Genomic DNA, 16,264 nt, shown 5'->3' with positions numbered 1-16,264 from the left:
AAAATAAAATATAATAAATAGATCTTAAATATTCTCGTAAATAAGTAAGTTAGATGAATAATTCAAACAAGATTTAGATTAATCGTAAAATGTGAATAAATCTATAAGAGAACTGATTACACGTATATTCCTCGATATAATTAGCATCGCTCCATCGATAATAAATCGATGGAAAAATAAAAAGACATCATAAGATGCACTAATAATTTTACATAAAAAATCTCTAACAGCTTTACTCGCATAAGATCTAAAGGCTAATTTCGTATGATGCAATGAACGATCGTTTGGAATATTTACGATACTGTGACGATCCAATTACAGGAAGCAATATATTATTCGATCGATTGACTCAACAACAATTATAAACAGTTGCGAGAGAAAGAAAGAAAGATCCTTGTCTCTTGGCCAAAGTTACCAGACTGTAAACGCATAATGCTCGAAGTGAACCATAAATTTGAGCCGCAACCCTTCTCCGTCAATCCGTCTCCTTTCGCTTCAGCCCCATTGCACGGTGACTCACGTTACGGGGGTGATTCGCCCCCGACTTGGCTGGCGATGTGCCCGATGCAGTCGTTGTCTTTTTTTTTTTTTTTCTTATCGATAAGGTTGCACGAAGAATACGAAACTTTGTAACGTAGCGGTAACTTCGTAAATCAAAGGATCGGAATATTTTCACTTTAAAATACACAAGTTATTATCTAAGTCATATTAAGATTGTGTTGAATAAAGAATACTTCTGTCTCATTAGCGAATAAATGTTTTTCGAATGCTAAAATAATTTTGAATACTGTAAAAGAAATTAATTTCAATAAAAAAATTTCACTCTTTTTTTTAACAACAATAATAAAAAAATAATCGCAACAAATAAGAATATATAAATGTTATCAGCAGAGATTATATGTATACATAAAAAAAAAAAAAAAATATCTATAAATAAATCGTTGTTTTACCTAGCAGCAATGAGAAAGGCAGATCTGTTTTTATCCGTGAGATGCAGAGCGTCAATGTCGCGATACGCCACGCCCTCCAACATCGTGCCAAGGGGCGAGGAAAACTGGAGTAAGAAAAACGACACTAGAATGGGGAAGGGGGAAACCGTCGTTGGCGAGAGGAAGTTGGAGAGCACAACTGAGACGCAAGGAAATTAAATAATAATAAAATGTATTAAAAATCGTATACATTTTCAATATACGCGTATGTATATACACGCGGACGTGTGTGCATATATGTATATATACACACATATATATATATATATACCATATATATATATATATATATTATCTTTATATTTTTTTGCAACCTACCGAGAGACGGCGGTCGATTTTTTTTTACATCTACGGATTACTATGGCAACGTAAAAATTGTACAAAGCGACCGATGGCGGCCACGTGTGAAACTCGTCGCGCAGCAAGTCAGAACGTAAAAATGCTTGAACGAGGAGAAACGCACGGATGAAAACTAAAGAAGGGAGGCAACAGAGAGAGAGGCTCCGATGTTGCGGAACGACGATTTTACGTTTCTCGATGAGAACACGTGTTCTCGAAACACACACTCGTGATACACACAGTATTCTCTTTTTTTATTGACAATTAGTGTGACAAAAAGTAGCTTACAAATACTTATAAAGACTCCTTCTCTCATATTGATCTCTCTAACATCACTTTTCGATAGATCCGTTCGAAGATCTCTCAAATATCCGCGGGAGAGAAACCGCTACTTTCCCAATATGTATTTTTCCATTCAAGACTCGCGTTCTGGCACTTTCCTTTCTTTCTTCTCTCCCACTTTCGTCGAGCAATGTCAACTATTCCCCCTTTCCTCTCCCCTATCGGTTATGTATTGGCGTGATATGTGAATACTAATTATAAGACGTCTTTACTCCCGCTACTCTATAACATTACTATTACGCGTGTATGTTCCGTTTTGGCAGAGATTCCCGTCAAAGATACGACGGTTAACGTATTTAAGTTGGATGAGGCAGTTTTCGTTTTTCAGTCCTTCCACTTTTGTGCACTCCCAACATCCCGTAAAGAAATACAGTGGGCAGTGATTTAAAATTGTCATGCCACATCTCTGTTCTCATCTTTAATCAAGAACAATTAAACTTTGCATTATTACATATTATAATATTTTAGTGGAATATGAAAAACCTAAAGTACGATAAATATATTATTATCTAAAATTCTCCTTCAAATATTGTCGTATAATTTACTTCCGATATATCCGATTGTAGTTCTATTACGAGATGCCATATACATATATATATATATATATATATATATATATATATATATATATATTAATATCCCTGATTTAAATTTTCTCTTTACAATTTCCGATACTAGAAAAAATTCTGGAATTACGATATTGTTAGTGACAAGACGCCGTCACATGTATAGTATGTATTTAAGAGCTGTTACTTCCGTTATATCTCGCGCGTAATCTCACGCTTGGGGGCTACTTCTAGATCGTCGAGATTTACATGAGAATGTCATACGCGCGGGTGCATAATTTTTTTCTACCTACTACGTTCGGGGGTGCATGTGGATATCCTCTCGCGCTCCTTCGCGCCCGCCGTAAGGCAAGCTATTAGGCAAGCTCTCTTTATTTCGCATATCGTTCACCCTTCGCGGCACGTACGTAAAGAAGCCGATCACCGCACAAAGTGTAATAAGAATAAAAAAAAAAAAACATCCCGCCTCTCCTTTTCTCTCCGTTATATATCATCGATTTTCTATGAAGATCATAACTTGGTGTAGGAGAACGCGACACGTTCTTACTTTACGGTAGAAAAAAGTTCGAGCTAATACATCGATGTGTTAAATTATATTGTATGATCTTCGCGAAGCAAACCTATATATGGTATGTATACTTATATATGTATTACACATTTTGTGAATGCGTACTGTGGACCTAGTTTTCATGACGATCGTCCCCTCGTGGCATAATGACGCTTGATCGGTCTATTATTGCGGAAGCAGATCTTAAAAATATCGATTAATTCGAATCGTGTTATGCAAACTGAAATTAAATTATTTTTATCATAAACTAAAAAAAAAAATATATATATATATATATATATATAACTTTATATATATAATTTGATAATATAGTTACATACTTATTGAATAAAAGTTCTCAACAAAATAACATTTATGCCAAATTTTATCAACCTTCCTCAAGCTTTATTCAACAAAGTTAGATTAATGATTTATCAGTTTTTTAACAGTTCGATCTTAAATTAGAAGAACCTGGCGATTAATGAACTCTAAATTAAAACAAGGAAATATTTCTGATTAAAAGTAAGTTCTTTTAAGCATTAAGGAGAGAGAGAGAGAGAGAGAGAGAAAGATTGAATATTATCTGTCTCGAGAAAAGTTGGCAAAAGCGGCGGATTCCAGTTTGGCTTGACAACTGGCACGAAGCATCTCTCAATTAGCAGACTTTATATCGAGTGCGACAACTTTTGGCTGATAAGGGCTTGTGGAAGGATACAACGTGTAACGCTTGCCAGGAGCACGATCGTCCTCGCGTCAACACCCTACAACGTATCTGGCGATCGTTTTATTTACAGCATCAATTAACACCTAAGAACAATATTTACAGTAGTCCATCCCACTTACTCTAACGTCTGTCCTGTACACTCGCTTTTGCCCATCATCGCGCGTTTACCGCGAACGACGGCAACATGCTTTCACCGAAGATACTTTCAGAGTTTCGCGACTCCTTTCGATGGCGAGGAGTGACGAAGAATTGGTATGAAAAAAAGCCCGGACATCGAAGATATAGCATTTTTCTCCCTTTCAGGAACGGGAGAGGAGAAAGCAGGTTGCCGCTTTTCGCGTCGCATCCGTATGTGTACATTTCCGACATGGCTTTTTATGGCTAGATTAGATAAATAGACGAGACGAGATACACGTTAGACGGACACATTAGCGGGCTTTACGAGCACCGCTTTTACGAGAAGAAGATGTAAGAAAGATTAAAGAGAGATAGATAGATAGAGATACGGATATAAAGACAGATCAATCTATCGATACCACGTTCATTGCTATCGTGCGCACGCGTGTCACTAAGTTTTTCTTCTAAATCACAATCTCACTATACCGCGGCACTCGAGCGATCCTTTCTTTCAATGATATAAAAAAAAAAAAGAGAGACATGTCGCATTGTCTGACCGATCACTCACCAAAATTCATTCTTTCGCAAATTATTCGCAAGATATAATTTCCTCGTATCGATCAATAAGACGAAGACACTGAAGAGATCGTCGATGGTCCGAGCTGAAGAAAGGATTCCTCGAGATTCCCGCGGGAGAAGAAGACATGTACAGGCTAAATACGTATATCGGTAATCGAGAAGCACCGCGGCCGCTCGTCGTTCAAAGCTCCACGTGCGCCTCCACACGTGTTCCTTCCTTCACACCTCGGTGGCCTGCGTATAGGAGGGCGCGATGCCGTGCGCCGGCGTCAGCGGCCCCGTCGCGGACGCGAGTGACCTCCTGGAGTAGATGGTCGCCGCCGAATGGGGCGTGTGCGGCGCCGTATGCGGCGCTGTGTGCGGCGTCGCGTTGTGTCTTCGCGAGGCCGAGGCGAAGGGCTAGATGGGCCCGTAGTTGCTGAGGGCGGAAGGCCTCTCCTGTTGCTGCGACTGCTGCTCGCATCCAGCGGTGTTCATATCGCCCCCCGCCGACTGGTGACGTCATACGTGTGAGAGCGGCGGTTGCTTGAGTACATGATGGTGTAGATGATGCTGAGACGCACTGGCGACGCTTCCCGGTGGTAAGAGAGCGCTGCCCGGACCAGGCGCCGTTTGATACGGCACCGCGATGCCGCGGCCCATGACGCCCTTGATGCCGACACTGCCGATTCCACTGCTCATACCGGTCACGCCAGCCACCATACCACCGCCCGCGCCCATATGACCGCCCGGACCATGATTTCCGCCGAACAAACGCCTCCATAGTCGCTTCCAAGAATCGACCGTCTTGCCGCTCCAGATCCAGACGCCCGAGGTGCTACCGACCGCGAGAGCCATGAAATACTTCAGCATCAGGATGGAATACAGCGGTCTCGCTCGCGGTCGACAGGGACACGCCAACGAACTGAGCCACTCGTCCCGTAGAGATGATTCGTAGATGTGACAGGCTAACACTGCGCCGGCTGGCAGCGTGTAAAGAACGCTGAACACGCCGATTCGTATCATCAGTTTCTCAAGTTTGTCCGCCTTGGCGCCAGGCTGGCGCTTTATCACCGATCGAATTCGAAAGAGACTCACAAAACCAGCCAGTAGGAAGCTCGTGCCCAGCAGAAGATAGACGAACAGAGGCGCTAGGATAAAGTTGCGCACTCCTTCGGGGGCGACTGTGCAGACCCCGGCCACCGGGTCACCGGCGACGCCACCCGCTACATACGCCCAGACTGTTTGTACCGTCGGCGCCAGCCATGCCACCAGATGAAAGTACTGCGAGTACGAAGCTATGGCCTCGTTGCCCCATTTCAAGCCGGCGGCGAGGAACCACGTAAACGCCAAGATTACCCACCACACGGAGGAAGCCATGCCGAAGAAGTAGATCATGAGGAAAACGGTGACGCACGCGCCCGGACCCTGGGCACCCGATTTCAGCGCCGGACCGTCGCAGGCGATTTCTTCGTGGCCGAAAATGCTGCGCGACAGATAACCCACGGACACGACGAAGTAGCAGGCCGACAAGAAGACGATCGGCCGCTCAGGATATTTGAAGCGCTGGGTGTCGATCAGAAACGTGGTGACGGTCACGAGAGTGCTGGCGGCGCACAGGCCGCTCCACAACGCCAGCCATATTGCCGCGAACTCGCGCTCCTCGTTGGTGAGAAACGCGCCGCGGCACGGCAGGGCACAATCCGGCACCCCCGCGATCTCCTGGATGATGCTTCGACCGATGCCCCCCATCGACGGCGGCGCCGGTGCCGGAATTATTCCACTTACGGCCATGCCGGCCAGACCAGCTCCCGCCGCGTTGACCCCGGTGCTCCCGATGACGGTGCCGCTGACGGCGCTTATCGGTCCCGGTATCACCGCGCCACCCGCCCCCAGAGGCACGAGGGGCGCCCTGCATCTGCACGCGCAATCCCTCGTCCTCTCCCCTGGGGGATGTTGGCAGTTTTTTTGATTCTTCCCCGGCTTGCAGCGAGCCGGTTGCGTGGTCTTGTTGGGTCGCGTAGGTCGAGCCGGCGGGCCCGGCGGTGCCGGGGCACCGCCGCTCACCGTACCCCCGTTACCACCACCGGGGCCAGTACTGCTGCTAGTGCGATTGTCCTGCTCCATGCACAGATTCTCCGGATCCTCGCCGTGATTCGGCAGACGCTCGCATGCCATCCGTTCCGGCCACGAGAAGCCGTATTGCTGCATAAGAGGCGCGCAACCCGCGCGAGCTCGCTCGCAGACGCTACGACAAGCTGGCAGCGGCTTCGTATACTCCGGCAGGCAGATCGGTGTATACATGGAGCACAGGAAGAACTTGAGATCCGGTGAACACTTGATCTCCACGAGCGGCCAAAACTGGTGAACTTCCAGGCCGGCCTCCTCTTGCGTATCGTGATTCAGTTCATTGGGCATAGCGGTGTGATTGTAACCGATACCGCGACACATGGGGATCGTGATCTCCTCGCATCTACCATTCCCGTTGTTACCGCCACCCCCTATGCTGGAGTGCCCACCGCCGCCGCCGCTATTTATACCACCCCCATTCACGCTACCAATTACGGCGTTACCGCTGCTTCCGCTTACCCCGCTACCACCGGAACCGGAGCCATCGGACACCACGCCGTTCACCGACGATGATGAGGACGACGAACCGCTGGACGAAGACGAGGACGATGACGACGAGATTGCTGATCCAGATCCGATCATGCTACCCATCGGACTCATCGCCGATTCCGATTGTACATTCGACAACGTTGTCGCGAGTAGAAGCAAGGTCAAGAGGAGCGTCATCGTTCGTGCAGGAAACAGCTTCGTCCGTCGCGCGGGTCTCGTGTTCAAGGATATTTGATTCATGGCTGCATAGTTCGCATAACTGCCGCCTGCAACAGTAAACAAATAATACTCTTTTACACTCACTGATATTTCCACAATGAAATTACTTCTATTGTTAGAAGTATACAGACGTGGTGCGACATATTAATTTATTGTTTCTTTATTTCAGTTTTCATATACATTAATTGATAATTAATAAAATAAATAAATAAAAAAAAGTATATATATATATATATTTTTTTTTATTTTAATATACATAAATAAATAAATTTGTAAAGAGTCTGATACCTAAAATCTTATCAATAATTTATAATCGTGACGCGACATATTTAATTATTGTTTCTTTATTTCAGTTTTTATATACATTAATTGATAATTATAATTACAGATCAATAAAGATCGAAGATTATAAAAGTAAAACATTTTACTTTATGTATTTGGATTGAGACATATAATAAATTAATTAATTATGTAATAAATAAAATATATAAATTACTAAATAAATAAAAAAAAGTATATATATATATATATTTTTTTTTTATTTTAATATACATAAATAAATAAATTTGTAAAGAGTCTGATACCTAAAATCTTATCAATAATTTATAATCTCTCTTACATACAATACGTATTTCATAATCTAAATCGTTTCAATAACTTTTTCCCAGGATCAAGAGAGTAAATTCTAATAACTCGTTTCTCCAAATGGCATGTGATCCATTCGTAGAATGAGAGAATATTTACTGAAGATAGAGTATTCATCGCGTTTCACAGAGGAACTGGGAATACCGAATAGACTCGAATTTAATCTCGAGCAAGAGAGAGAGAGAGAGAGAGAGAGAGAGAGAGAGAGAGAGAGAGAGAGAGGAGAGAAGAAGGCGGGCGAGAACAGCCGGCCGGTCGGTCGAACCCACCCCGTTCGCCGCCGCTTCGTTTGCAATTCGGACTATCAAAGCACAACGCGGACGTTTCGGTAACACCCGGTCGGGTAACTCTGCAGCGAGTCCGTGCCGCGTGTATCCGCGCTGTTTCGTAAAATTTCCGAGCCGACGATCGATGCCTAAATAGAGCCGGCCGGCGCGGGATGCGTCTGGCAGCTCGCTCGACCTTAACGAGCAAGGGCGTAGCGTTTCGGATGTCTCGTACATAAATCAACGTCCGGTTCTTCGATCGTCGGCTAGATACCCGGACCCGAAACCGGTACGCGGAATCGTGGGGTACCGGGACTCGAGGACCCGAATAAATTCACCAATAACGAATGTAATAATAAATAAAAGAGAGAGAGAGAGAGAGAGAAATAAAAGTTCGATCAGCGAATAAGAGATAACTCTATTCGAATAAAAATTTGCACGATCGATAAATATCGTATTCGAATAAAGTTTTATTAATAATACATTCATATAATTCTAATATTGATCGGAGAATAAAAAAAGATCTTTCAAATTGTGATAAATGGTATAGTAACTGAATTATCGTTCGTAATAAAATAAAAAAAATTCATCAAACATTTTAATTAAAAAGATAAGACGCTTTTTTTTACGCTCTTCAGATAAAGATGACGATACCAATAAATGTTATTATCTTTTGGCTATCATTTTATTCGCGCAACTATAATGAGTTAAGTACAAAGTCATTCGAAAAATACAACTCCGTCGAAACGGTGACTCGGGGAGATCGGAGAAAAGGGTACGGAGGGAACGCAAAGGTTAAAGGGCAGAGAGCGAGAAACGACGGGAAGAAGAAGACGAAGACGAAGACGAGAGAGAGAGAGAGAGAGAGAGAGAGGGAATCGAAGCAGTCATGGATCTTATAATAGTCGACCCGCGGAAAACACGTGACCGGAGCGAAATGTTATTGTAGGAGGCGGCGGTGTTAGTTTTACCGTTTGTTAACTGTACTAGAGACTCGGCGCGGGCGTCGCTATTTATAAGACGCCGTCGCGGGCGCGCGGCGTTCATTTAACCGTCGAAATAAAGGAAGGAGAAACCGCTACGTGTGTGGCTCCGTATATCCCCGATACGGCCCGATTGGCCGAACCGCGCGCGTACGAGATGCATCCGCTGCAGCTGCAACGCGAGGCTCTCCCGATGATGCTCCTCGATAGAGATGTATGCGCTTTCGATTTTCGCCTCGTTACAGCCGAGTTCCCTTCAAAGTATCGTTAATCCGTCGATGAGATACGTACGTGTTATACCTTCGATATTCCCAGGGTTGGAAAAGTTACTTTATAAAAGTAACTCGTTACCGTTACCGTTATTTTTTCTAAAAAGTAACTCGTTACCGTTACTCGTTACCAATTTTAAAAAGTAACTCGTTACCGTTACAGTTACTAAAAAGTAACGAGTCGTTACAATTTCCGTTACTTTTTTACAATACAAACTAATAAATTATTTTGCATAAGAAAAACTTTTAAAAAATTGTAAGCAAGATTTCATTCAAGGTTTATTACAAAATAAATGATTAAATTTTATCGAAATTCTTTATTAATTTTTAATAAAATTTCTTGCTCCATAGTATCATCATTTAAATGCCCTCTTTGTCGTGTTAATACAGAGCCACCGATGCTAAACATTCTTTCTACAGATGCACTGCTTGGTAGAGCTGTATTATATTTAATAAAAAGTTTTTTAAATTTTGGATAGTCGTTTAACATTTCTATATTACAATTATTTGATTTTAAAAACCGTTGCAATTCTTCTTGTTCAGATTCATTTTGCACCGTTTTTTGCTCAAAAATGAAAAAATCATCGTGATCGTCAGATTTTCCAGCTTTTGAAGAATTTTCAGTCGATCGGATTCCCAATAAATCCTCCAAGTAATTTTCAGCACGTTTTCTTTTTTCTCCGGTTAACCAGTTTAACTTAAATTTTGGATGTAAACATGCTGCTATTATTAATTCTTTTGTTTCAAATATCGTAAGAAATCTAAAATCAAATATAGTAAATTAAGCGACATTGTTTGTTTTATTGAAATTAATACTTTTGAATCAATAGTTTAAAATAAAATAATATTTTTCAATTAAATCCTTATTTAAAATTAAATAACATATGTATTAATCAAATTAATAAGTTACCTTTTATTTAAACCTTGCTGAATAGCTTCAACTAATGAATGGCAATCTATAAGGTCAGATTTATTGAGATTTTCTAATTTTCGTCGCAAGGTACTTAGAACTGGTAGTAAATGAGATTACAACATAATAAGAATGCTAATTGGTCGATTTGCTTACGGCTTTACGGTTAAGATAAAAATTTTATCACGCACAATAGCAAGAATAATATCTTAAATAAATCAAAAAATTTGAAAAAAGTAACGATAAAAGTAACTGTTAAATTCGTTACTCGTTACCGAAAAATGTAACGAACTTACTTTTTCCGTTACAAATAAAATTTGTAACGCCATTACCGTTACAGTTATCGAAAAAAAGTAACTGTAACGGTAACGGCGTTACAAGTAACGCGGTTACTTCCCAACCCTGGATATTCCATGCTCGTACGCATTCAATAATGTTGTAGAGAGAATGCGTTACTATCTATAAACCGTATCGCAACGATCGCACCGATGATAAATCCGCGCATCTGTCATATAATTGTCAGCGAATATTTCCGCTTTTGCAAATCTCGTATATCTAGTTTTAATAATAATTATTTCATTAGATTGGCGAATACATAGGAAAATTTCGCCTCTCGCATCGCCCATATTTTATACGTTGTCTTTTTTTAGAGGATTTTTTACTACAAGGATCGTGCTTAATATGATATATCGAACTTGATTCGATCAGCAAGCGATTCGTGGAACTATTGTACATAAAACTTATTTGACGAAACGAATATCCATTAATGTATTGCATCGAGCAAAGGTAATATGAGGGAAGAGGCAAGAAAGAGGGACTCGGCCATGAATCACTTATAAAATGTAGCCCCTGCTGTCTGGAATATGCGGGCTGTTGGCCGATGTTGCGTTCGGGTTACGATACACTCCTCTTTTATGGAAATTTCGCGCTCTTTTTCCTCTCCCGCATCTATCCTCATAACTAGTTATTCTACGAATAACATGCGCGACGCAATAGCTAATTAAAACTTCATACATATTAATATCTTACTATAAATCCTTTTAAATATACGTAATATTTATTTTCGGATATGCTTGATCGATGATATATCAGCGCTAGGTCGATCGTGTCATGTAAAATGCAACGCGTTTGTAGAGATTTGTCAGCTGTCCGTCTATCTCTTCTTCGAGAGATTTTCAATTTTCGCTGGGAGACGATCGGAATTGTATTCGCTCGTAAAAGAGAAGATAGGCAACGAGCGGTGTAAGAAGAGCGAGTAAGCCAGTTGGGCGAAATATCGCGCGAGATTCTTTGCGAACGTCGTTGCTCCTAAATCAAAACGCGCGGCGAGATTTATGACGAGGTATGGATAAGGTATGCGTTACGCTCCCTCGTTAGTTGGTAAAACTGACGGCGGTCCGAACTGGTGTCGGGTTTTATATCAAATCCCGCGTCACGAGCATTAATCATGAATTCACCGCGCAAAGAAAAACAAGAAACGGAACGCCCGCGCCCGCTGTCTCTCGATGATTTTGCATCATCGACCGAAAGACTTCTTCATCGTCGTTCGTAGAAACGATCCGTGGAAGATTCAGCTACACGTTAAATCCCCAATAAATATTGGCGTATAATTAATTAATTTTTATTTATCAATTAATTTAATTTTTAACATTCTGTTCTCCAACTGAAGCGAAAGATATATAGTTTTTTTTCATATTTATCTTACAAAAATAAATATTAAAAAAAAAATATGTCCAAAAAAAAAATGCGCTCAAGTTTATCTTAATGTGCGCATGATCTTCTTACGAAAGAATGTACTTTAATAATAATTTATACATACAGGGGGGATGCACACTCGTCGGCTATTACGTCACAAAAACAATTTTCATTCGACGTACGAAATGGCACAATTCCAGTGTGAATAGAGAGTTCGATGTATACAATATACAGGGTGGTCCTCGTAACGGTCGCCACGATTTTTAAGGCACTTACAATAATCTGTACATAAAAGTATTACGGTAAAATGATCGAAAACTGAATATTTTACGAAATATTTTATTTTTTTATATCAAAATATGTCAGATTAAAATATAAAATAACTCAAAAGGTACTTAATAAAAAAATACTTTGTTATAGTGTTTTGGAAAGCTCTCGATGTCAGCTACAAGAATACTAAATAAAAAATGGGGATTTCTATTTAAGATTTTAAAGTTGAACTTCGCATGACCTTCAAATGATTTTCCAAGGTCAAATCATTGTCACCATCCTATGGCCCCCTTGAAGCCACACAACTTTTGTTTGAAACTTTTTTATGTCAGATTATTGTAAGTGCCTTAAAAATCGTGGCGACCGTTACGAGGACCATCCTGTATACATATATATATGTATAGTATATCTGAGGAAGTTAACTTGGCATAGTTTACGCGCGCAGCAAGCTCCTTCTGGTATCTATCTTCCCCGATGAATCTGGACATCTAAACTTGGCCTTCGCACGTACTCTCCTTCCGAGCGAGTTTATTAACGGTGCAACGGTACGGAGCGTGCGAAAGGCAGAAAGGGAGGGCCTAAGTCGCGCGAAAGCACCGATAACCGGAACTATTTGTTAGAGCCCCCGGCCTTTATGCGAATATATACAGAACGCTATCAGACGTCACGTTCCATTTGCGAGTCATAATGTACAGAATACTTTGATATTTCGTCGCCTCTCTTTTTTTGTGACAGATATCGCACGCCAAAAATTAGGAAAACCGACTTAATATATAATTTATATAATATATAATATATTATAATTCTTGAATGAACGGAGGGACATTACAGGGGAGTTTGACAAAGCTCTTGAGGAGTTATTATAGAGATAATATATATATATATATATATATATATATACAAACTTTTAAAATTTTAATCTGAAATAATTAAAATTCTATTAGAATAATCAAATTAGAAATTGTCTACAGCATTTAATATTAAAAATTCAAACTTTACGAGTGTAAATTTCCTTAAAAGAACGTGTGGCTACGAGAGAAACCGTGATACACGATATCCATCCTTCGATTCGACACAAGAGGTAGAACTTTTTCACGCGTTGCGATTACGGGAATACTCAACTACGCCGATAAAAAGGAGAATATTTCCAATATCACGAGCCTCTGCGACTGAAAATATGATCTTTTTTTTCTCGTTTCCTTCTTTCGCATATCCGCCGCAGTTATGCGAGAGCCGCGTGCTGTTAGTCGAATCGCGCGATTCCCAGAATACACGCACGTAAGATCGGATTTACCAAAGCCTGCGTGAAAGCGCGGGCACGCTTGCAACGGTATACATGGCGTTCCGATTAAATTTTCGTCAAACCGCGGGAGCATTCGTTGATCTCAATTTGGCAGCGGCTTTTCCCTCCCGACAGTTCAAACAGAAATCTAGTTATTTGACTTGATCAATTTTGAAAATTAAAGAATTCCGTCGGAGGCCGCTAATAAAGAGTGAAGTGCCGTTTTCTTGAATCAATTTCGAACGGGCTTCACTTCAATAGAATTTTACTATGGAATTTATCGATTATATTAGATTTGCACAAAAGTTAAGACGAGACAATATTTGTGAAAATATTGTATTGGTATTTAATATTCTCGGAAATTTAAATCTTGTATTGGCCTTGAGTGAATCTTGGTAGCAAATATATTTCGTCTTGTATTGTCTTGTCTCAATTTTAACAATTTTTATCCAATACTGAATAATTGTTTAAAATAATATTTAATATAAACTTTATAATACTTATATAATATATAGTTAAATAATCGTGGAATATTTTATATTTTCTTTATTGTATTAATTATCTCTAAATTTGTTAATATATTAAATGTTTCTATTTATTAAATAACATTTTTGAAGTTTGTATAATATAGTGATTTTTTTCTCATCAAATGCAGACATACACACACACACACACAAATATATATATATATATATATATATATTTTAGCTTCTTTTAAATCAATAATCTTGACAAGACTAATAATCTTGACAATTTTAGTCTTGGTATTGTCTTAATAATTAATTAAAAATATTATCTTGAACTTGTCTCGAATTTCGAGAGAAGATAAGACAATATCAAGACTAGTATTAATATCTCGTGCAACCCTAGAATATACATAGAAATGTACACAATAAAAATACTGTTGAGATAAAAATGTTATTTCGTTCGTATTGTGCTCGCGACTAGCTATTTGTATTGGATGATTGCATAAGTTCGTGCCCGATTTTCATAGATGGCATTAAGTTACTGCATGGCGGAGTTCTATTGTTTTCGTGTGGTAATTGTTGCTTACACCGAATAGATGACGTTGTCTTATGTCAATTTAGCGTCAGACATTGTTCAGACAAGTCCATTTGTGCATAAGAGAAATCATTAAAAATGGAGAACGAAAGGTGCATTTGCGGCATGTAATGCTATATGAATTTCGGAAAGGCGTGAATGTTGGGATTGCACAAAAAAATATTCAAAGCGTTTATTTGGACCGCGCTCCTGCTCTCCGAACAGTCAAAAAGTGGTTTGGCAGATTTCGAAATGGTGATTTCAACATGGAGGATCAACCCCGCTCTGGACGGCCTTCTGGCATTGATGATGACATTGTGCATGCCTTAGTGGAAAGAAACCCAAGGATTACAACTGAGGATATTGCTGAGAGGCTGAACATCGATAATTCAACCGCTTTTCGTCATTTAAAGAAGCTTGGATACATTTCCAAGCTTGATACGTGGGTGCCGCATCTCCTGACTGAAAGGAATAAGCTGCAGGAAAACTGCAGGAGTTGCAATGGGAAATTCTGCAGCACCCGCCATATTCTCCAGATATTGCGCCTTCAGATTTTTATCTGTTCCGGTCTTTGCAGAATAGTTTAAATGGCAAGAATCTCAATTCCGAGGAAGCTGTCGAAAACCACCTTGGAAACTTTTTTCAAGAAAAACCAAGTTCTTTCTTCAAAAATGGAATCGACAAGCTTATAGATCGTTGGAAAATCATTGTAGAAAAGAATGGAGACTATATAATTGATTAATAAAAGTGTTATCTCTAAAATATAATCTATTGAAGTTTATATTCAAATCGGGCACGAACTTATGCAATCACCCAATATTTCATAATCGCGCCGACGCGACATAGCAAACTGCAATCCGCGTTCGCGATCCATCATCACCTTTCATTTCCTCTATTCTCACCTCAGCACCGTGCGCGATAAAGGAATCGTAACAGGCGGATGATACATCGCTCGTTCAATCAGGATACGAAAGCTCGATAATCGCACCATCGAGTTTTGCCATCGCCCTATACGATGATACCGAGATACACACGACGCGCGAATATCATTTGTCCAACCAAGTTCTATCCGCGTGTAATCGTCGACACTAATGCTTGTCGGGGCGGATCTTGATATAACTATTATTTCCCCTCTCGAGTTTCCTTTCCGTACCGTCTATTCGATGTGAAACCGGAGGTGTAGCGATCTTTTTCTCGCGAGCGAGCACGCGCTCCGTACTCATCGCGTTCTCAGCAATCATCGCGTTTAATACAGCGAGCAGTAGACAGGTAATGCGAAAATGTGCTTCTTTCGCGCGAACAACATTGTCGTATCCTGTTCTATATTGTGATGCGCGAGTCGACCGGAAGTCAATGGACTCGAAAGTCGGGGCATTTTTGTTCGCGCGATTGCTTTACATTATTAATATAATTTTTTTTTTAAATTGCTAAAATTTTGATTAAAATATATATATATATCACAAGCGCCTGATATTTTGTTTTTCTAAAAAAGAAAAAATTCCACGTTTCATATATAAAAAAAAAAAAGTTTTTTTTTTTCTATTTGAGACTTCTCGAAATTAAAATTTTCGATAAACATGGGAGAGAAATTAAATTATATATGTATCAAATAATTTACAAGTGAAAATTATAATCATCATATCTTTAAGCGAGCGTTATCGCCATATTTATGTAAAGTCTACGAAGCGTCCCATAATAATATTACAACGTCCTACGTGGAGAATTCCCAATTTCATATACACAGGCCTCATAATAATCTCCTGCGGGGTCTGGTAAGCGAGATTGTCATGTCGCTTTTATCTCCCTATAAAACGATGTAAAGACGCGCGCGCGTCCGCGCACACCTCGCAGTCGCGAATACATAAAGCGTGTGTAGGTGCTAT

General features: G+C 40.3%; 1 protein-coding gene across 9 annotated transcripts in view; it reads right to left on the bottom strand.

Moving 5' to 3' along the window:
* Positions 1–1,268: 1,268 nt before the first annotated feature.
* Positions 1,269–16,264, bottom strand: part of Fz2 (frizzled 2) — a 102,133-nt gene continuing 87,137 nt past the window's right edge. For 7 of the 9 annotated variants that reach the window (XM_070304806.1, XM_070304811.1, XM_070304812.1 and 4 more), the window contains one exon: positions 1,269–7,067. In XM_070304806.1, coding sequence (XP_070160907.1) covers positions 4,705–7,067 — 2,363 coding nt within the window. In that variant the 3' untranslated portion in view covers positions 1,269–4,704. The remainder of the gene's footprint in view (positions 7,068–16,264) is intronic. The other 2 variants (XM_070304808.1, XM_070304810.1) reach the window with 1 other exon arrangement.

This window comes from Polyergus mexicanus, unplaced genomic scaffold, assembly GCF_030449975.1.
Source record: "Polyergus mexicanus isolate NDT 795.1 unplaced genomic scaffold, iyPolMexi1.0 SCAF_12, whole genome shotgun sequence".
In the NCBI taxonomy this organism is placed as follows: domain Eukaryota; kingdom Metazoa; phylum Arthropoda; class Insecta; order Hymenoptera; family Formicidae; genus Polyergus; species Polyergus mexicanus.
The sequence above is the reverse complement of the archived record's forward strand: the minus strand, read 5'-3'. Positions and strand labels throughout refer to the sequence as shown.